Source organism: Siniperca chuatsi, linkage group LG24 (assembly GCF_020085105.1).
Source record: "Siniperca chuatsi isolate FFG_IHB_CAS linkage group LG24, ASM2008510v1, whole genome shotgun sequence".
Taxonomy (NCBI): Eukaryota; Metazoa; Chordata; class Actinopteri; order Centrarchiformes; family Sinipercidae; genus Siniperca; species Siniperca chuatsi.
Genome location: NC_058065.1, coordinates 15,041,084 through 15,065,067, shown reverse-complemented (window position 1 = coordinate 15,065,067; position 23,984 = coordinate 15,041,084). Strand labels below are relative to the sequence as shown.

Sequence of the window (23,984 nt, the reverse complement as noted above, 5' to 3'; positions counted from 1 at the left end):
AGATATTGCCTACTTTGTTATCATCACCAAGATCATATCTTAGATATTCAAAATATCACCTGGCCCCAGGGGTAGAAAGTATAAGTACATTTACTCAAGTACTGTACTTAAATAAAATACAAGTACAACAAAACTGTACTTGAGTATTTCCATTTTGTGCTACTATATACTTCTAATCTACTACAATTCAGAAACAAATGTACTTTTTAACTCCATTACATTTATCTGACAGCTACAGTATAGTTACTAGTTAATTTACAGATTCTGATTAATACAAAATCATGAATTGGATTACACTACCCAGCAGTATATAAAGTAGTTCAAATAAACTAAACTTTTACCAGCTGTAACATAAAAGTGATGCTTACACATTAATACATCAATAATTATAATCAGATTATATAAAATATAATTCTGCATAATGAATACTTTTACTTAAGTAAAATTTTGAATGCGGGACTTATAGTATTTCTACACTGCGGTATTGCTACTTTTACTTAAGTAAAAGATCTGAGTACTTCTTCCACCACCTAGCCCAAATGTTATCAACCATGGTTCTTGGCTTAAGATCACTCAGACAGCCTGACTGAAACAATTTCCTACTTCTAATAATACTGCCCAGACATGTCAGGAATTAACAGTCTAGCTAAGTTAAAATACAACCCTTTAACTTCACTGATTAATCAAACGTCCTAACGCCAAATGGTTATTTTTCCCCCCTTTCTCCAGTCTTTGTCTCATCATCTGCCTACACAGTGGAACAGTCACCGTCACGCCCGCAGACAGACAGATAGAGCAGACGCCTTGTAATCCGTGGAATGCAGAAAAACGACATGGATGGTAGAGTGAGTGTTTGTGTTTATGTGTGGGCAGGAGAGATGATGAGCCGCCGCCGCCATCCACCCTCCCCTCCTCCTTCTACCACACACACTGCCTTCATTCACAGGTAAACCTTGAAAGGAAGGAACAATTAACAATACATCTGTTTGCTTTGTTCGGCACCTTACAAAGAACACTCAACTTAAAACACAACACAACAGACGAGCATTGATACAAACAGAATTCAATATCAACCATTTTTATGGCTGTGGATATAATCTAAACCAGCTCTGAGTGAGGACACTGGAAAATGCTATACAGCTTATCTGTCAGTGAAAGCAAACCAGTTCATCTCTGCCATCCATTTTGAACCTTGACAACTGTGAATTGCAATTAGGAAGCTCAGTTCTAAGCCGTGTGGCTGAATGATGAAGCGGAGGAGGAGGAGGAGGAGGAGTGAGAAGTAGCTACAAGTAGGTGTAGGTGCGACAGCTTTGATGATATCAAACATCCTTTCATTCTTTTCTGTGTAGCTTTGTGTTTCGGAACTGTGTGGGCCTAACATTCTTTTCTTTGGTAGTCATTTTCATTCCCCCCGCCTAATGCACACAATTGTGTAAGAGATGATTGTAACTGTGGCAGAAAAGTTAGATTCTCTCTAGTATAAGAAATTACTTCATAAAAAGCTAAAAATCAATTTATCTTACTGAAAAATAGCTTACCTATCAAATAAATCACAGCTACCTTTTCAATACAATACAATTCCTCTTAGAGTTTATCTTGGTAGTTGAACTGACCTGCCGTCACAAGTGATCAGTGGTTTAGTGATTTCCCTCACTGCCTCTAATTTCAAAAAATAGTCAGCACAAAATTAAAAAATAAAACCATAAAAGTATTAGCGTAGGCTGAGATCTGGCTTTGAGTCTATTTGGCTGACTTGCTTTTGTCGGTTCTCTGACCACCGGTCATACAAAAGGAAGATGCATCATGACTAGAAAGGAATCCTTTGGCAAGAAATTAAATTGAACTCACTACAAAACAAGCATGTATTGGACATCAGCTATTGTATGACTACATGTTCAGAGCGTAGCCGTGATTGATAAGCTGTGTACACAAGTATGCATATGTGTCCTTACAGATGGGTTGTGCAGTGGTGGGGCTGGGCGGTGGGAAGTCCTCTGTGAAGTTGACATTGCACATGTCGCTGCCGCAGCAGCAGAAGTGGTATGTCCCATTTTGGATCTGGGGAGGGAGGTTGGTCACCACGCAGCGGTCATCACGGCAACCCTGGTGGTCGCCCAGGTGAGTCCAGCAACCTGACAGAGGGGTGACAGAAGAGGATGGAGGCAGGGATTGAAAAAAAAAAACTGCTGTATGCAGGGTTTGAGCCAGAGTGTGCCAATGCGACAATACCCTATTTTTCACCTATATCATTTTATTATATTCCTAAAAATTCAAATTTTAGTGTAAATCAGAATGTTTTATTTATTATAATGCTAAGACAAGGAAGAGCTGCAAATTGTTACATTTGAGAAGATTGAATCATCAAATGGCATTTTTGCTTGAAAAATGTAATTATCAAAATAGCTGGCAATTAATTTTAGTCTATCGACTAATCAACTGCTATTTTAAAGCTGCCTCAAAACCTAGCCCCAAAGCCTGTTTCTAGCCAACTAAAGGAGACGTTTGTAACTAAATGTACCGTATTTTCTGATCAGAAACTGTGCCTCCTAGTAACATTTGTCGACTTAAAGCTATTCGTAAGAAATAAAACATACCCTTACCTTGTCTGGTATGACCAGTAGCTGATGGTTGCTAAGTGTTAACTAACATTAGCAAGCTTAAGATAGATATTTCTCGAGATATTGCTCTATAACAGACATTACTAAGCTACTTTGCTAACTTTATTACTCTTTTCCACTATTGCTACTGTTACACTTTGGTTGGGATAATGGTAAATGCTACCTTTATCCTGTAATTGTCACTTAGCAACAGTGGCTACTCTTCAACAAATGTTACCTAGTCTCGCTTTAAAAGTGGACTAAGTATGTTACAGGTAAAATTCTAATGTCTATTAAGATATTTCTCAGCATGTGTGTTATTTGTACAAGTAGATCTGTAGACAGTCTCTCTTGTACCTTGTTTGACCAGTCGCACTTCGCCTGGAGGACTTTTCTCCCACAGGCCAAAACAGTGGCTGCCCTTGGCACATCGGATGGTGGTGTTCTCTGGGGAGACCCGGCCTTCGCCCCCCGCCACTCGCTCCACCTCCCACTGCTGCTGCTGGTCCGTGAAGGCACACTCCCTCTCCTCGCCCTGCGCCGCTGCGAAGAGACAGAGGAGTTGGAGCTGAGTCAAATCAAATTTCTAGCAAAACAGAGCTGTGCTTTGCAGTAGCAACAAAGTGAATGAAATAGTTTGATGCAAGAGGCAAGCACATAAAATTCTAAGATGGAGGCAGTTTGTGAGTTTGTGTTAACGAGCATGTGGGGTGAGGAAAGAGGGATAGAGTCTGCTCAACAGCTTCATTAATGTATGCCATTTCATTGCATCTCTTTATCGATTGTTGTCTCATTCCACCAACACACTAACTTTTCAATTCTATTTTATTTATATAGTGCCAATTCATAACAGAAGTTATCTCAATGCACTTTTCCTATAGAGCAGGTCTAGACCGTACTCTTATAGTATTATAATACTCTTATAATATTATTTACAGAGACTCAACAAATCCCACCATGAGCAAGCATTACTCTAAACACTAACATGTGTATTATGCATATTTGGGATGAAACTCTGATGTAGAAGAAATTTTAAAGTCACTCACATCAATGCAAACACACATATTTACATATTATATTTATAAAACTACATACATATACAGACACATACACAGGTACTGCAGCTGTCTATAGAGGAAGATTAAACAGCTGAAAAATAGCTGTCTGTCTGAAAAGACTGCTGCCTCTCACAAGCCAAAGATCAATAGAAATACCAATTTAAACTCTAGCCTGAAGGACATAACACAAACACATACAGAGGTACAAAGGAAAAGTAGACATAGGGCTCAAAACACCCCTAATTAAAAACATAGACAAAAACTACAAGATGACAATGAAAACACTGTACAAAGAAAATGAAATGTTAGAAAATGAGAGATTGATGTTCAACACAAATGTTAAAGCTCCCAGCTTGTACTTACTAAATTCAACTGATTTATAGCCTATGAACTAAGTTTGTCTTCTATGTTGGATTTTAAGAAAATACAGATGAACTTCATTTGATTCAAACTGTTTTGAGCGAAAAGAAAAGCCAGAATGTGTCCAGTTGTGAAATTGCTTGTTATTTAGCAGTGAATGTCTGGTAGAGTGTTAACAATGTCAGGGAGAAATAGTTTGAGCCAATGTCAGAGTGTGTTTATGTACACAGCCTGCGTTGTGGGTAATTTCAGATAAGGGAAACATGATGTACTAGTTTGTTTCCTTTACTCCTAGCTCCCCCCTTTCCTCCATTCGGGAAAGAGGGGTGGAGTTGTGTCCTGCCCAAGGTCAAGCTAGCCTGTAGGGGCAGAGGGTGACGCGATTGAGTGGTAGCTCTGCTGGGCATGGCGCCAACTTATCTCTTCTGCTCCCATCCCCAGATAAAGTTATCAACTCTGGCCTACTGTGGGCATCAGCTGCCCTCAACCTGTGGGCCTTTACTGCCTACTGTTCTGTGGGACTGACTTTGCCTACAGGGGAAACACGTTATGTACATGCAGAGTGGGAAAGGAGTTCAAACTAAGGGTTAAGTATGTGGAGGAATTTTCATTTTGATGAGGAAACTGAATTTCAATGAGCTGACGAAGGCACTGCCAGCGTTAGCGGTTAGATTCCTGACAATACTAACACTACACCAAGCATGAAATATACCAAATAAATACTGAGCTGATGAACACAAGCACAGAAAATCATTCGCTGTTTTTTCATTTGAGTCCAAAGTAGGGGTGCACAATTAATCAAAATATTATCGACATCGCAATATGGCTAAGTGTAATATCCAAATCGCAAGAAGCTGCAATATTTTGAAAAAGGTCAAATGTGTGACAAAACAGGCTTTTAATAAAGTACTGTAGTGCTGCAAAGATACCCTGGCCTACAAATCTTGTTCTCCAGATGTAAGACTACATGTTTGTTTGGTACAGAACCCAACAAATGTCACGTCATCATGATTTTAATATTTTTTCAGTGAAAATGAAAATTGTGATGCAAAAATGATCATTCCCACTAATCGTGAATCATATCACAATTGTAATATCTGTCAAAATAATCGGCCATGGTCTAGCCTTTTCAAAACCAAAAATTCAATAGAAATAGCATGGATTAAACAGTATGTTACACATAAGCTACAAATGTTAGAATGTCCGGCTAACTGGCTTACTTCCTACAGTAGTAACCCAGCATTTTTTCGATGGCCAGGGGCATTTCATACTATATTATTTTGTGGAGTTAGAGGTTAATAAAAATGAATAAATAAAAATAGCCCAGTTCACGACTAGCACATCCATGCACATGTGTGAGAGCCAGTCCTGGATGCTACTATATCAGAGTTTATGCTAACATTAGCAGCTCTGTCCTGCTCTTTATTGGATTTGGGGAAATGTATACTCTGGCAACCCAATCCAAATTTGTTACCCGAGATAGTGTTATGTTTGCCAAACACATTGATTAGTCCTCATCCTAAAAGCCTTTTCTCTGATATGAACAAGAATGCATAAATCGAACCTCAGTCTTGCTTGTACAAGTATGTAAGCTAAGCAGGGTTATGTTAGAATGAAAGAACACTCAAATCTTACATTTTACCTTATCATACCTATAGGGCTTTGATTTTTTTTGCCTGGGAGCTGTTAGCTATAGCCTTGGTCTGTTAGCATGATATCATGCATCCAGCGCATATCTAAGACCCCTTTCACAAGGTTCTCATTTAAAAACGAGTCATTAAACATTAAAAAGTCAGCCGGAAACAGCGTTTTGAACCAAGTCATGAAGCTACTGAATGAAGCTAGCTACAGCTGATAAAATCTGCTAGCGACTGTTGTCATTTCAGCTGACAAAATAAACAATCATCGGAAGCCTGCTTGTGATTTACCACTATCTGAAATCAAGAATCTGTTGTTTAGGAAATTATCAAGAATTTCGAGTGAAATCTGACCCCATTATCTTTGTAAACTGTATGTACCTGTTTGATACGAGACAATACAGTGGTGTGAAAAAGAGTTTGCCCCCTCCCTGATTTCTTTCTCTTTTTTTGCATGTTTGTCACACTTAAATGTTTCAGATCATCAAACAAATTTAAATATTAGTCAAAGATAACACACAGAATGCAGTTTTTAAATGAAGGTTGTTTTTATTAAGGGAAAACAAAATCCAAACATACATGGCCCTGTGTGAAATAGTGATTGCCCCCTAAACCTAATAACTGGTTGGGCCACCCTTAGCAGCAACAACTGCAATCAAGTGTTTGCTTGCCTTCTTTGTCTTGGAACTCTGCCATGCAGGCCATTTTTGCCCAGTCTCTTTCTTATGGTGGAGTCATAAACACTGACCTTAACTGAGGCAAGTGAGGCCTGCAGTTCTTTGGATGTTGTTGTGGGGTCTCTGAATGGCTGAAGAAGAACAAAATGAAGACTTTGGAGTGGCCTAGCCAAAGTCCTGACCTGAATCCTATTGAGATGCTGTGGCATGACCTTAAAAAGGCAGTTCATGCTTGACAACCCTCCAATGTGGTTGAATTACAACAATTCTGCAAAGATGAGTGGGCCAAAATTCCTCCACAGCACTGTAAAAGACTCACTGCAAGTTATCACAAACGCTTGAAGGGTGGCCCAACCAGTTATTAGGGTTAGGGGGCAATCACTATTTCACACAGGGCCATATATGTTTGGATTTTGTTTTCCCTTAATAATAACAGCCTTCATTTAAAAACTGCATTTTGTGTTAACGTGTGTTATCTATTTAAGTGTGACAAACATGCAAAAAAAAAAAAAAGAAGAAATCAGGAAGGGGGAAAACACTTTTTCACACCACTGTATGTGAAGATCGTTCACTACAAAGTTTAACTCAGAATTTTGGTATTTTATATTCAGCCATTGCGGTGTGGTGTGGACACTATGCACTTTCCTTGATTGTACAACTCAATCTCTTGTGCTTTCTTACAAATTACTTGATAGCAGCTACTTCTTAAAAAGGTACAAGACTAAACATAATGTCTCAACATTGATCTTTTCTGCCTCGAATATGCTTCTTTTCTAATTACCCTAACCCAGTAATCAAGGGGAGTGGCCGGTCGAGGTGAGGACACGAATTGTAGAGAAGGAACTCTAGTAAAAAGAGAAACATTAAGGAACAATAGAAGGAAGTGCAGAGCCGGTGACAACACCCACAGACAGTTAGAAAAACAGACTGACTTTGTACACTCGGATTGGGAGAACAGAAATTCATAGTGCAGAGTATCTCCTGCCTTTCTACCAAAGCTGGGTATACTGTATGTTGACATTAATTATTAATATTTTTACTACAATTCAAGGCTATGAAATAAAACTCCATAATGATACTGAGTCTACGGGCTTATATCCAGAGTTAAATCTAGAAATTGATTTTGGGTTTTCATTCACGTGACTAATTTTTGCAGGTAACTGTCGTAAGGGAAAAGGTAGAAGCAAGAAAGCAATGCCTCCATATAAACATTAATTAGTATGTAGTAAGTATCACATACCCTGATGATAATGTATGTGAAAATAATAGATCACTGTTTCATTGTGCATAGCTGCACATAACAAGCGTCCACATGACAAATGGAGAGCACGGACTGATCACACAACAGCTTCTTTAATTCCCATTTCCTACTGACTAAACAAAAAAGGGCTATTCGCCCTCTGAAATATATTTATTGGATTTAGCAGCAATTAAGACAGTGTAGCATGGGATGGAGCGCAAACCCAAGCAGTCACAACCAAGCTTTGCTCATTTGCAGTCTGAGCCATGGGAGCACTTCTGTAGGCAGATTTTATTGGTTTGTCTGCAGCTCTGCTTGGCTATGGTTGGTTCTTTGAATGAATTCTGTCTTTCTTAGAAGTGTTTCTGGTTGGCTGCCAATCTCTGTGTTTATCTCTGATTGGCCATGGCAGGCTCTGTCCCTGGTTCTGTGAAGATTGTTGTGTGATCTTGGCTTCCACTGCAGTATTGGATTGTGGGTCAGAGTATGCAGGCAAGGCCAGTGGAGCGAGACAGAGAGAGAGACAGAGACGGAGACAGAGAGAAGTCATATCAAAAGGCTTCAGAGTAGTTTTCTGCTCCAAGCCTGTTCATTGGATGATGGCGGGCATTGCTGAGTGTTTACCCATGGCCCAGTTATTTGCTAATCCCCTCCCCAACCCTCCTCCCCCATTTGGCCTTCGGTGCACCCTCCCACCCACCCCGGACTACCCCCTTCCCCTCAGCCTCGCTGCTAAACAACAGAGATCTAATCTGGCTCTCTCCTTCCTACTACCAAGGCCCATTGGAGCGATGCAAGACACGGCAGTCTGAGACTTGATTAAAAGTCACCAAATGCACTGATGTGTTGGCTGTTTTTTCACATTCAAGATTAGAGACAGAAACAGAGGGTGGGAGGGGCAGAAAAAGCAGAGAAGGCCTTCTTAAAGTAAAGAAGTAAAGGCTGAAACGTGCTCGATGCACTCATGCATACACAGACAAAAAATTTCTAAATGCAAAGAGCTGCTATGCATGCCCACATGCGCAGTGTTTTCATTATCACAAAAGCCGACAGCAATCAGAAGCATGTATCGGTCCTAATCGTACCTGCTGCTGCTGTTTAGGTGCATGCTTGTTGCTGAGGTAGGATGGATGGGATTCAGGGGTATTTGCTGACACCCCCAATTTTCCTAGTCCCCTGGTTGAGTTTAAAGATGTGGGGGGTGAGTGAGCTTTAATCTGTCCCATCTGTTGCCACGGGACTGCCCACCCCCCTCAAAAAACACCACCAGTCTGTGTCTGTCTGGGTCTGGTACAGTTATGCTAATCCTGGGGTTTATACTAGCCTCAAAGCTTAGAGGCCTCCATTATTGACCACGATGCATTTATACCAAAATTTGCCCCCCTCCCTCCCTGTATACCTTAACTTTCCAGAATATGTGATGAAAACACAGATGACAGAATGACAAAAGTGGTGTTTACTATCACACCACAGGGGGTATAATCTCAGATTATTTATGGACAAGCAAAAATTTTGTTTCAGGCTGCGTCTGAATTTAGTCTTTGTTTATAACAACATATTTTCCTTGAACAGTCATTACAGGTTTGATGGGCTACATACTAGCTTGACAGGCTGATTTTCCCTACACGTCCACCCACTCCAGTGTCACCAATGGAGGCCTGTGGTTGTCTGGTATGATGGGGTATTCACCTGTTCTGTGAGAGCTAATTGTCCTTGTAAAATGAAAAGCTCATCTTCTTTAAAAAGAGTAGAGCTGAGGCAATTAGTCGATGAATTGATCGACAGAGAAATTTATTGGCAACTATTTTGACAATCGTTTCATTTTTTGAGCAGTTCCAGAATTGTGATGATTACCTGCTTTTCTTTGTCTTATGTGATAGTAAAGTGAATATCCTAAGGCTGTGGAGTGAGGAGCGAGCAAAACAAACAATTTGAAGAGCTCACGTTGGGCTTTATGAAATAGCAAGGGGTATTTTCACTATTATTTTCTAACATTTTATGTACCAAACCATTAATGGCTTTCTTGATCAAGAAAATAATCTGCAGATTAATCGATAATGAAAATACTGATTAGTTGAACCTTATAACTAGACCAATAAATATGCTATTGGCCAATATTATTGCAGCTATATCAGTATCGGTGTATATGTCGGCTGATAAGTAACAAGAAATTGATGTACAGAAATGCCAAACTAGGTTTGAGGTCATTTAGAAACAGTGTCTCCATTACATAGTTTGTCCACCAGAGAACACTGACAAGTTTGTTTTTACACTGTAAAATGTTGCGCTGAGTATGCATCTTGGATACAAATAAAAAAAAAAAAACAACAACTAAGGAATCCAAATCAAGATTGTTTGTATTTAAAAAATAATAATAATAATCATAATAATTTTAAAAAGGCCAATATATCGTTCTCAGAGTTTTTAAAACTCCCAAATATCTATATCGGTATCTGCCTCAAAAAATCTCCCAAAAAGCCATCTTCTGGTCTCCTCAGTTATTTTTTTTTTCTTTCTGGGATGTTTCTCAGAGGAATGCTGTGAGTGCACAATTGGTCTGAAACCTGTCCCTTTCACCAATGACTGCTTGTAATACTGGGATCAAGTAACTGCACCATCTTCTATTGCTGCAACTATTATAAGCTGATGTGGCTAGAAACATATGAGGCCTAAGATGTACATGGTATACAGGAGACAACTACAAAGACACAACAATATCCACAGATGTGACATCCTACCAGAAAAAATAAAACCAATCACCTTAAAGCCTTGCTAACAAGTACCCTTCATTTTAGAGCTTCTTTCCATGAAAATACAAAAAATCCTAACCAAAACAGATCATTCATACTCTGAGCAACATTTTTTGCGCGCTCTAGACTTATTGTCTCTGCTGGTCAAGGAGAACGCTTCGTGTTAATCATAGGCTGTCACTCTGAGTTACCATCTCAAGGCTGCACCTTTTGTTTTCTAAAACATCCACTAATTTCTCCTTTTTGCCAAACCAGAAGGCCGGCTGAACACTGTTCTATTGTATCTCGCTTTGCTTTTACCTCTGCTTAGAACTCAAACCAAGGTAATAAAAGAGACTGACATTGATTTTTTGATCTAATAGAATAGAGGGTAGCTGTATTAGAGACCAAATGGCCTCCCAACCCCCCTCCATTCCAGCATTCAATGGTCTGTTTCTAGCTGCAGTCAGTGTCATCTCTTCTCACGAAATAATGATGTGGACTGAGTGCAAAATATTATGGAATCAAAGTGGGCGCAGTGCTTTTATATACTTCGGCCTCGTCAACTACTTCCTTATTTTCCTGTCAAAATTGCAATGCTGCATTTGTGCGAATACTGATGCAAAACTGTAGGCTCAGTAAGTACACACCTCTATTTTTGCTTCTACACACCGGTTGCCTCGCAGTTTTACAACTGATTTTATCACTTTACAAGCTACTTTTACCTATTTATCTATTCTTTTGTGTTTACCTTCAGAGGGATGCTGCATCCACTAGCTTGAGAGCCAAAGGGGATGCAGCTTGGTAGTGTGGGCCCCTGGACTTTGGGCAAAACCAAATTGAAACACACACACTTTCACACCACTGATGTACAAAATTTGTTTCTATACCTTGATTTGTTCCAATTATTGTGCTGCCTATTTACTGTCTCTGGCTTTCATTATAATTATATAACAAAAGCATACATTTGCTGTAATTGTTATAATAGAAATGTAATGTGATATAAGCTGGTGGCATAATTTAAGAGCTGAAACAATTAGCCAATTGGCAGAAAAATAATTGCCAACTATTTTGATAATTGATTAATCATTTATGTCATTTTTCTGTATTTTATAGCTTTGCAAACTGATTATCTTTGGGTTTTGGACTGTTGTTCAGACAAAACAAGATATTTGAAGCCGCCACCTTGGACTCACTATTTTCTATTTATTCTTTATTCTCTATTCACATTACCCTCAATACAACTCAACCACCAACAGTTCAGTTTAGAGATTCGGCTGTGTTATATATGTACGTATGTATGTTGTTGTCTTCAGCCCCAAACGACGGCGACTCAAGTGACATCACTTGAGGACATTTATCAGACTTCACACAGCTCTCTCTGGAGACACAAACAGATTTATACAACTTTTTTCACATGTGCAAACACTTTGATGTGTACAATCAGTGAAGTTCCCCTTTAATCAATAATGAAAATAATCTTTAGTTGCAGCACCTAATACATCAAGGAGATTACTCACTCTCTCTCTGCACTGTTACAGCCCTTCCTTTCATTTTTAAAATGTCTATGCCGCAATGTCATCAAGGCAAATTCCTGAGAACGTATTGTACTTGGCATTTAAGTAATTCTGATTCATCCTCGTCTTAGTCTTCTCCCACCAACCTTGCCATAAAAACCACTGATTATATGCCAGGGCTGATAGCAGTCTGTACCTGGCTCACCAAATTCTGTAGGCTTCAATCTGAGCTAGCCTGCACGGCAAACAGACTCGCAGCCATTCAACACGAGTGTGTAATCTCGAGCCAATAATGTCACTTTGTGTTGAGATGCTGATGTGACCGCAGAGCTGACAGCTTCAAGAGTCCCCCCGTGGCCCTGAGAGGCTGGAGAGAAGCGGCCTGGTTGGGGAACAGTGTGCCTGTCAACGCCACAGTATGGGGCCCACGAGACACAGCTTCAGAGTTTGGACAAGCGGAGCAAATGAGCAGTCTTTTTTATGCTATGGAATAATACTTCTGCTCTAATCCTCTTTGACCCTCAATCTCCAGCTTACCTGGGACAACAGTAAAAACAGTGCTTGAATGTGGGTTGTGGCATACATTATAAGCATGCATGTGCTACAAGTTGAACTTCACTTGATAAGAATTTGGGCCAAACTCTGTCCTGATCTAATGTCACTACTTAAGAACACCTGTGGTCACGCCGCAGGTAGTGTCTGCAGGCTTGTGCTGTGTTTGAAACTGTTTCTACGGCAGATTTTGAAGCAGCAGGCATACACCCACATACTTATTAGTCACAGGGGACAGGGAGCGGAAGGACGACCCAAGCTCAGCTGCAAACAGGTTAAACGCATAGCTGGTGGAAGGAAATGACTGATAATTTGAAAATGAAATTAACAGAGGTAATAAGTGAATTGGGAAACGGGGATGACGGAAAGGAAATAATGTTGTTGGAGCTGAGACAGAGGGAGCAACAGGAAAGGTGTTTGGTCAGAGAGATGACTAACACGCTCGAGCAGATTATTAAGCCCTCTGCTTCCTCTCATCATCATCATCACCATTACAAATATCATCCTAAGAAATGGGCACTGGGATATATTTTCTTTGCATTCACGAACCAAACAGCAGCACAGAGAGAGAGAGAGTGGTTTGTCTCCTGTCTCTTTACAGTCATTATGCCAACAAAGTCTGCCTACTGTCCTAATTAATTTTGCACAGTGCAATAATTAGAATTTATTGGCTGTTTACATGGCATGTGTGCATATACGTATTAATCTTCCTTGTACTGATTACTGAGTGAATATGTCAATCCTCTGCTAGTCGCTGTAGTCATTAAACCGCTCTAGGGGAATACTAATTTGCATGTCATGTCTCATAAAGGTGAGCTTATCAAGGCAATAATATTTTGTGATGAGAAATCTTTCAGCTGAAATGATAAATTACAGTTTAACATTTTGCTGAATATTATGATTTGGGATGAAAATTGCACTCAGCCCCCCCACCCTACGTCACAACCTGACAGCTCTCTCTGCTGAATCACCCCTCTTCTATGCCTTATTTATCTATTTACTCCAGTGTTTCTAAATTTAAATTAATTAAATGTTGTTTTGCTATTTGTTTATGTATGACCTCATAATCAGAGGATGTCCGAAATACTGCCTGGGCATTGCAATGTTTACAATTACAGTCCCTGCTTGTCATTTAAAGTGGGGATCAAAAAACACTCATACTACCATTTGTCTCTTAAATGCAAATAGGGGCATAGTCTCTCTGCAGCTTTAAGTAATGAATACAGGCCCACTGTGTATTCAAATTATGCTCTACACTCACATATTTCCCTCTGCAACAGCAGTTATTATTCTGGGCTTCTGATAATACCCTGTCTATGAATGGATGGAGGAGCCTCAACAATAACACACACTCAGAGAAATGATAATACATTATTAAGAAGTTTATACACACATTCACACCCACGCAGTAACACCGGATGAGCAAACCAGGCAACAAGACAACCTATTTTCAAACACACTGCCAAAGTCTAAGCACCATCTTGAACTTCTATTACCTAAATTACCCATCTTGTAAAATACCTTTCCTGTCTTCCCACACATTCCACCTCACCCCCACCCGCCCTTCACATGCACTGTTCCTCCATCTCTGTGCAGCCCAGCTACTATCTTATCATGCTCAAGGTCTCACAGAAGCCTGGCTTCAGCCCAAAGTCTTGAACAGGGGGCACAACTTGGCAGACAGGGACTGCGGTATGTTTGGCAGTGTTTTTCCAGGCCTTTGTACACAAAATGATAAAATAAAAAAAATTAAAAAAACTTTGCTGCTGCCACATTTGCTGCTCTGTTCACGATGATATATCTATGAAGGTTTACTTGACTACAGTGAGATGGGCTCACTCGAAAAATGAGGCCGGCAGGTACACAGGATGGAAAAGATAGATAGGGGACAGACAGACAGGCAGGTCTGTCAGACACACAATCACATATGATGATTTAGGAAAATTATGTCTGATATTGACTGTCTATAAGGCAGACTATCTGCATTAAATTTACAACATAATCACACAAATAACAACACTAGAACTATCCCAGTCCGAAAAAATAGAATTTGGGTAGAGGCTAAAGTAGCTTTACATTACTCAAGCGACAACATCTGCACCAACTGGCTATGTGGACGAAATACAGACAGCAGGAAGCAAAAGGAAAGCATCAAATATTTATGAGAAGCACATTTCCCTCTATCCAAAAATCAATTCACTAATAAGCCACTTACCAGCCACAGAAGTCAGGAGGATCGTCAGGCAAAACCCAAATTTAGCGAGTGATTTCATCGTGTTTCGGCCCACAGCCATGACAGTGTACAACGACTTTGGTCTGGTGGTTGGAGCTCCTCCAAGTCTTGTTATACTTCTTCTGGCCCTCTTCTTTTACAGATACCACTTTGTTTTCACCCCCTTCTCCTCACGTCAGCTCAATAACTTGAACTGATCTCTCAGGCATGGAACACATTGAGAAATGATGCGAAAAAGAGGCGCTGTTGTGTAGGAGTCGGCTGGTGTGATTCGATGACTAACATTCACTACCAATAAAAGTTAAGTTAGCCCTGCTTCCGACTCCAGCACAGTCCGGACAGATAAACCAAGCAGCTAACTTGTTTGGCGGATCTGCCATCTACAACTAGCCAGCGAACAACGTCCATATCTGCTAGCTAACATGCTAGCTGCCTAGGGCGACTGTCTGGTACTCGAAAACTTAGGCAAAGAGGCTAAATATCGCAAAATAACCGACGCACAACTAATTCGTGTAAATACTGACCATTCTCAGTTGAACACTTTGTAACATCGTCCACCCTTTCGACACAATAGGCTAGAATTTGACATATAACATTAAACGTTAGCCAATTAGCTCGGTTAGGTTGCAAGCTGACTGCTAGCGACGCTACCCGACGTTAGCCTAATACCTAGCCAGCTAGTTCTCCCGGTCCCGTCTCATTTTACGATCTTCGATGTGGAGAAGGACTATTCTCAAGTCAACGGTGCCTACAGTGCGCTTTTCAGGTTACTCCCGTGCAGGCAGACGACGGGTTGAGGGAATGGATATCTCTTGGTCAAATCTTTCCCATGGCAGTCGGCAGCGTTTGGCATTGACGATTTGGAGCTCCGCTGGGCAGACGGGTAGACAGACAGACAGGGCGGCTGGGAACGCCTCGTTTGCAAGCTTGTCTGGACCGCTAGTCTCCGGTATCAGGTTGCTGCGGGTTGGCGCTGGGGGGTGGAGGACAGTCCGACACCGTCAGGAGGGGTGCTGCAGCGCCGCTGTGCCGCAGACTGTGGCTATAACAGCCAGTAAACATATGCTGCATTCAGTCTCTCGACGCAATTCTCCGAGTTTTTAGTTTGCTGTAAACACTGTAAAGCGTGGCTCAGTTTGAGCATGCATTATAAATCTGAATGCAACCTGTGTAATGCCTGTATTTTAATGCAAAAGCACGAGGAAAAATGCCGCGTCAGTATGCGCACTTATTTTAAATATTGTAAAGCGAAGGATAAAAATAAAGAAAGAGATAAGGAATTGCTAATTATTTGCGAAAGCTCAATAATACATATGCGTTATTATTATTATTATTATTATTATTATTCACATGATATCCCCTTATTTCAATGTTTCACACATGCTACTACTACTTGAAGATACTACTATATTTGCTATTAAAGGCATCAATAGTTATTCAACTATTAATGAAGCTTTACTGCCTCTGTGTGGTCAAATACCTTTATACAGAGTTAAAGCCTAAAGCGTATAATGTATGGTTAAAACAATAACTATTCCAGCAGGTGGCAATGTTAGCCTGTGCCTACGGCAGGACAGCGTGCGGTTTGCAGTTATATAACCTCAAAATAGTATTTAGTGCTGCTCAGATACTGTATGAGCCGTGTATTGATATGAACTATTAATTAAGGCATTAATTGCTATCTAAGTCTCTAAGGCCTATAAAATTCCTAACTTACGTACACGCCATAGCGATACCGGAGATAGAAAATACAATAAAGTGGCATTTGGACACTATAAAGTCACTGCTGAGTGTCTCACAGCCGCGCTGTAGAAATAATGACGTCATGTCATATACAGTTGCACTTATTTGTCCCTACGTGTAGCCTCCATAGATGATGGATGAATTAGTTTACAGATCTGCCCCAATGGGCATTATTACACTGAGGAAGGGGGCGTGCCCGTTTGGGACCTCCGCTGACGGGATAGAGCATAGCAGGCTTTGGATGTTGCTCTCCGATTGCTGTCGACCAGGGAATTCATCTTCGGGTATCCTGAGATATTGTTTTCACTGTAGATATGAGAGTTTAAGAGAAGCGTAATGACAGGATAAACCAGCGCCAGTGTGCATTTACGCACTTCGGACAGCCTGGACCTGGATTTCAGCCTTCGTACCGCCGTTTGGGACAGTCCTCACAGTCTGCACTTCTCAGTACCTGGCTGCCGGATGAAAGGTGGGCTATACTATGGCTTCTGCTCCACCTGAGGCGAGGAAGTTTACCCGGGGGCTCAACAAGCTGGGCACCGCCGCAGAGGTGAGGCAAAGCGTCTCCGAGGCTGTCAGGACGTCAGTGTTGATGGTAAGGGGAAAAAACCTGAACTCTCTGTTACGCACTCTCACAAGAAGACTGGGTGCACATAATCATATACTATACAATATATCATAAACAATATTATTGTTAGAGGGTTTCTCTCCTTCCATTAGGAGGTCAGGGTCACTTCAAAACAGCACCTAGATTTGGTACAAAATTCAAAGCCTTGCTCAAGGACACTTCAGCAAAGCAGGTGCTTGCTGACTATGGGGGACTCTTTAGTTAAAAAGCTGGGCCACCTATTCTACATTCTGTAACATCACTCATCATTTTTTTTTTTTTGGAAATGACATTTCTATAGTTATACTGACATTTGCTGGTGCATATTCCCCATGTCTGACTCTGCAGGGTGTCTATTGTTACAACTTTCTCAAAGGGGTTGCCAGGTAACTGAAATATACACCTGCAGCTCTAAAGGGACTAGAATGATGACACACACACACACACACACACACACACACACACACACACACACACACACGAAGGCATGCACATGTCTTTAGTTCATCATCTTACTGCCCCACCCACCCACCCCCACACACACACACACACCTTGCAACCAGATAGGTTAGACAGAAACAGCTGAGTAATGACCGAAAAGCATTTGTCTACAATGAGGATGATGTTGGGATTGTATAGGCATGACATCTTCATTTATGTTAAAACAGGTTATGTTGTTCCCCCATAAGTAATTTCTTGTAGGCCCTATTTAGGTTGTGTTTTATTGTCTCTGCAGATTGCACTGTTTGTGGTTCAGTTTACCTTTTGTAGTGTCCTCTTCCTTAGGGATTTGTCCACAGCACTGGCCTGACCAACCCAGTGACTGTGCCTTGTTGCATAATACTGATCAATATGCCATTTTTCTGCAACTAATGGCTTTTGCTGTCAATTATGGAAGCTGTCTCTCACCACGGTCCCAGTGCGCCTGCTGATCTTGTAATAAAGTCAACAAAAGGCACAGACAGTTTAGTCTTAGTTATAATGAGACCTGAGGGTTGCTTATATTAACATAATAAACCCATAAATGCATTTTCCTTTCACTTGTAGCAATGAAACCAACTTGAACTGTCAAGTTCCTATGCCAATAAAGTCAGTTCAAAACAGAGCCAGCACACTGGAAGTGAAGCATTTTCAAAACATGTTTGTATTTTCAATTTTATCTACATCAAGCATAAATTCAATAGTATCACACTTGACTAGCTGGTATGTTTTCCGAATTTTGCTGAGACCGTGGTATTTTCATGTACCTGTGGTCACATGATAGGGGAAGCCAGGGGTCCAGGCACTGACCAGTGACCGTGAGATCTTGTCAGTGCTAATGAGTTTGTATTGGGGCTGGACATGGGTCATCATGTTACACTCACCTACTGTGTATCATCGCCTTCATAGTACAGTGAGGTTATGCACTGCAGAAAAAGGTGGAGCAGAAGTATACACTTTGTTGTACAAATTGATGTCAGTACATTAGCTACCATTTGTATATGCTGTATGCTTTCTGCATTTCATATGTTTCTCCAAATTTGAAATGACATTTTCTCTGTGTTTTTGTTGCTGTTTACTCCTACTCTTGCCACTCATGGAGTGTGTAGACAGGACACAGTGCAGACAGACCAATCACTAGGAATTGCTAGTTTTGGGGGCGTGCCAGTGCACATCCCATGATGTTGAACTTTTCCTTTAAAGGGGTACTCCAGCAATTTATTATTGCACTTGCATAAAGTTGGAGGATTCACAAGAGATATATAAAAAAACAGAATGGTCAAAATTGAAGTAGCAGAGGCCGAGATATCCTGACTGTTAGAAGGAACTAAAAGGGTCAGGGTCTAAAAACACTGTAACCTACATTTCCCATAATGCAACCAATATCATATTTGGTTAGACCCTCCCAACCTTGTAAATGCTAACACCTATCAAACTCTGCACCTCCAGTTTGTAACACAGTTTATCTGTTATAAATGTGCCTTCAAACCCAAACTGAGATGACTCTGTTGATATCACTATGACATAATCAAGGTTATTTTGCCAGATTTGACAAAACTCCTCCAGAGTCTGTTTTCACAGGCTGAGTAGTACTACCCATGATGAGTAAACAAGTGCCCCTTATCAACATTGACATTTAGATCAGGCTGAATTAGCAGAAATATGTACTTTAAGGTATCAGAAACTACTTTGTACCTTTTATGGTGGATCACAAGGTATGCATCTGGGTCCCATTATGTGCCTGTTACAGTACATCTGTGAAAAACGTACTTCCCCTGCACTTCTATTTTTGACTGTGTACTTATGGTGCAGCTGTTTCTCCTGCCCGTTTGACATGGAGACTGACATGCTGGTATGGACAAAGCAAATATATATAGTATACTGGACATCAAAGAATTTCCTCAACATCTCAGATTTCACCCAGTAAGAAGCAGGTTGGCTGGCCTTGGATTGCGGTGTGATGCTTAGCTGGAAACTTTGATCTGATCAAACTGGTTTTGTAAATTAAAGCCAAAAGGGTGCAGGAGGTATTTTGTAGATAAAGGACAGGTGTTTACTGTTTTCATATAAAGAGTCTCAAATGTAACGTACTCCTCTTCCTGGTGCGTGGAACACAATCCATTATTTAGTCTTAATCTTCATCTCCACACTTGGCCATTATGTCATAGTAGCTTATTAATTCTGTCTTAGCCCACAGTGTGTGGAGTGGCATAATGGATGTCAGATCAGATCTCTGGGCTGCATTTAATAATGGATGAGATGATGTTAGGTGTCCTGACTATTTTTAAACTTGCCCTCTTTCTCCTCTGTAACTTGGTGTCATACTAAGCACCCAGGGGATCATCAATTATGAATACCTGCATATGTGATAAATCATCTAGATTCAAGACTGAGGTTCGACGCACCCACACACACACACACACACACACACACCATAGTTTCTGCAGGCGTGGCTGGCTCTCAGCTATACCTTAGTGGAGGCCAAGCAGTAGAGCAGTAAAGATAGCCCCTGCAGTTTTAATAATCACTTCCAACTGTGGGAAATGCTTGGTTCGAGGTTTTTATACCTCTTTCTGCCCTGTCCCTTCCTTGCAGAAAAAGTGTCTGTACGCATTCCTTCATGTACACAAACATATATGCTATAGAAATTGCATGCAAACACTCAAATTCTGTGATGTCTTTGTCTTTTTTTTGGGGGGGTTGTTTATCTACTCTCTTTTTTTTTCCTCTATCCTCAGTCAACTTTCCACTCCTGTACACTGACTAGTGAGAAACACTAACTCTGTAATGTGCATTCTGATACCTTAATAGCACCTCTCATTTATAGTTCGTTCAGACCAGCAGTTCAAACTGTGGAATTCCACTTAAGAGTGAACTCCACTCTAGAGGATTTGGTCTGATTAGAGCATAAAAAAAAACCTAGCAGAGATTATCTGCAGATTTGCAGATGCTTTAGCACTGCTGACCTATATCGGTGTCATGATACAGGAGCTGTGATGAAGTGGGGCGTTTGGTCGTCTGTTGGGTTTGTGGTTAAGTCCCGAGTTACTGCCGCTGATAACTGAGGCTAGGGCTTTTCTGGCCATGTGCTTTGCATGTCTTCTTTATTTAGGCTACCTCATATTCTGTGTCATTACCACCCTTACACTGGCGTAAACACGCACTGTCTTTTTGCTTTCGCGGCCAGACATGTGTGTGTTTGTGTATGTAGAGGGTCTTGTATGTCATTTGCCTGCCTGTCAGCCTCAAACATAATTTCTCCTTTAAGATTGACAGAAAACAGCACCACTGAAATACAAAATTCCTACTTCATGACATGATTTGTTGCCAGTTTCCACCATATTCAGCAAACAAGGTTGTTATCAATCTTTAGAGCCTACAGGCTCACAAATGAAAAAGTCTGTTCTTGTTTGAGTGCCACATCATTTTTATTGGCTAGTTGCTGCATGTTTTTGTTTCTGCAACATGGCCTGCAGTGTTGATTCAAGAGAGCGTGTAATGGAGATTTCAGCTCATTGCAACATCTTCACTGTTTTGAGGTTTCTTTTGTTGTTTATTATAGGAATCTGCCTAAGGTTTAGCAGACAATAGCACTGTATTTCAAGTTTAGCAGACAGTCTCACAAACTCTTGCAATTCAAACAGATCTTCATTAATTATTGACTCATTGCTGCAAAAATGTCTGTTAACAATAAACAAGTCTGTTAACAACAACAACCACTACTTACTATATTACTTTATCTTATTTAATTAGCTCCAAGCTTGACATAAAAACAGAACCCCACTATTTTTTTCTTTGTTGTTGTTACTATGCTCAGAATGCATATTGCATGTAAATTCCACAAAGAGTGTAATCTAATTTATGCATTTCTGGCGAAACAAGACTAATGCTGTGTCCCAAGGTCATATTACATACAGATTCTAAGCAGGTTTTTAGTGTTTAGTGTGTTCACACTGGACAAGTGAGAAAATGAAGTGTGCTGTTGATGGACACTATTTTCCCACAATGCAATGCACAAAGGAAAAGGAGGAGCGGCGCACAGCTGAAAAACATTAAAATAAATTGTGGGTGGTGGTGAAGCAGTTCCAGAAAAAACAAAAAAAGCATTAAATCTCAGGACAAACAGTTTGAAGTCTCTTTGTGAAGTTTAATTGGCAGTTTCAAAGTCGCAGTTTGATTGACGTCCGAATTCACATATTGTATCATTTTCTTTTTGTATATAATGGTAAAGTATTTAGATTTTATTTGTATACTAACTGCTAAAACGGTACACTATGATGATTAGTATGTAGTGTACACTGTATGGAATTAGTATATAGTATGGTGAGACCAAAAAAAAGAGAGAAAAGAGAAAAGTTAGACTTGTACTTTGCTTTGTGATCAATAAGTCATAACCTAAAAAATACCAAGGCACACTGCTTTGCGAAATAAGCCTTTAATAAATGGGCTTAGCGCCTACGCATTTCAGCTCACAGTCTTCTTCAGGTCATGTACACTATGATGATTAGTATGTAGTGTTCACTGTATGGAATTAGTATGTAGTATGGATTTGGGACACAACTCATGAGTCTACAGCCATGCTAATGGCTCTGTAAAAGGCTGTACTTAGGCACAGCGGTGCTCTGAGCTAAATGCTAATGTCAGCATGCTAACATGCTCAAAATTACAGTGCTAACATTCTGATGATAAGCAGGTATAATGTTTACCATGTTCATCATCTTAGTTTAGCATGTTATCATGGTAACATTTGCTAATTTGCACTAAACACTAAGTAGGTATTTGGTCATAAACAGTATTGGACAAATTTTAATTATTGCCCTGATGATTGCGCTAGATGAAAAGTTGAAAAGTGATTAGGATTACTCCTCTGGGCACCTCTGAATGTCTGTACCTAATTTAATGGCAATTTATCCAGTAGTTGTCGAGACATTTCACTCAAAACCACAAACCTGCTGGTGGTGCTAGATGAAAAGTCAGGGGGTCACCAAAGTCATTAGGATTCATCCTCTGAATGTCTGTACAACATTTCATGGCAATCCATCTATTAGTTGTTGAGATAATTCAGTCTGGAAGTGGTGGACTGACTGACAGGCCGACATCAGAAACAGAATCAGCTTCATTGGCCAAGTATGTGTACACATACAAGGAATTTGACTCTGGTTTTATGCAAGCCAAGTGTTTCTGTAAATTGTAAACAAATACAAATAGTGCAAAGGAATAAATAATGGATGGGTAATGTAACTACTTTTACTGTACTGTATATACATGAAGTGGGTGGTTGTGTACAGTATATGCATGTATAAATGTCTATACACAGTATATACAGCATGCAGGATTTATATTTGAGAATGATGACGATATGTACATGTTAAAGCATTACCATTTATAGAGCCATGCCGCTAGTGTGGCTAAAAAAGGGCATTAAACACATGCAATGTCAATAACCTGAAATGTGCTTCAGCTGAAATTACAGTATATCCTGACCATTTAGTGCATTCAGTTATGTTTGCGTGCCTACATGTGAATATGTGTTTGCATGTGTATGCAAAGTATAACTTTGCATGAGCAGAAATAGTCTTAATGTGGGCATATTACAAAGACTATACTGTTTATGCAAAACTAAGAGGTTGCATATGATTTCATAAGATCTTCTAATGTTTCAGTGCTTTGTAGTGCTTTTTAGTGCTGTAGGGATTTGTTGGGTCTCTGTAAATAATATTATAAAGAGTACGGTCTAGACCTGCTCTATAGGAAAAGTGCAATGAGATAACTTCTGTTATGAATTGGTGCTCTATAAGTAAAACTGAATTGAATAGTGGAGTGTAGCATCAGGAGAGCCGTCCTTTTAAAGGAGTTAAGTTGATTAGGTATTGATCGTCCATTAAGTTGGGGGACTTGTAAGAAACAGATTACAAAACAAGGTCCAAATAGAAGCAGCAGAGGCCGAGACATACTGTTTTTTAGTCCCTTATACCAGAGACTAAAAGGGTCAAGCTCCAAAACACTGGAACCTACATTTCCCATAATGCAACCAATAGCATATTTGGTTGGACCCACCCTGCCTGGTAAATATCCTCATCTTTCAAATTCCACACCTCCAGTTTGTAATGCAAGCTTTCTGTTACAAAATGGTTATCTCCCCAAGCTGAAAACGTGAAAACGGTCTTCTGTGGCTCTGGAAGAGCTTTGTCAAGTCTGAGAAAATAACCCTGATGATGTCATAGTGATAGGATGATGTCATCAGGGTTATTTTCTCAGACTTGACAAAGCTCTTCCAGAGCCACAGAAGACCGTTTTCACAGGTTGAGTAGTACTCCCCGTGACAAGTAAACTGACTTTTATTTGTAAAATTGGTGGAGTGCCCCTTTAACTTTGGGTCATTTATTTATAACGGTTACGTGCCTTTAATATGACAATGACAAAACAGTTGCTGTTTCAATCAGCAGTGCAGCCAGCCTTGTCTGCAAAAATTGGGCAATGACCATAAAAAATCCTCTGACCCAGTTGACACAATTGCACATCCAGTTCTCTGTAGCATGTGTAAAAATAGC

General features: G+C 40.3%; 2 protein-coding genes across 4 annotated transcripts in view; one reads left to right on the top strand and one right to left on the bottom strand.

The window, feature by feature from the left end:
* The window catches only part of LOC122872292 (bone morphogenetic protein receptor type-2-like), a 36,586-nt gene extending 20,947 nt beyond the window's left edge, over positions 1-15,639 (bottom strand). The window contains exons 1-3 of the mRNA XM_044188323.1: positions 14,586-15,639; positions 2,958-3,143; positions 1,956-2,135 (exon numbers count right to left, since the gene is read on the bottom strand). Coding sequence (XP_044044258.1) covers positions 1,956-2,135; positions 2,958-3,143; positions 14,586-14,664 — 445 coding nt within the window. The 5' untranslated portion in view covers positions 14,665-15,639. The remainder of the gene's footprint in view (positions 1-1,955; positions 2,136-2,957; positions 3,144-14,585) is intronic.
* Positions 15,640-16,020: 381 nt separating this feature from the next.
* Positions 16,021-23,984, top strand: part of dock9b (dedicator of cytokinesis 9b) — a 78,664-nt gene continuing 70,700 nt past the window's right edge. For all 3 annotated transcript variants that reach the window (XM_044188315.1, XM_044188313.1, XM_044188308.1), the window contains exon 1: positions 16,021-16,941. In XM_044188315.1, coding sequence (XP_044044250.1) covers positions 16,828-16,941 — 114 coding nt within the window. In that variant the 5' untranslated portion in view covers positions 16,021-16,827. The remainder of the gene's footprint in view (positions 16,942-23,984) is intronic.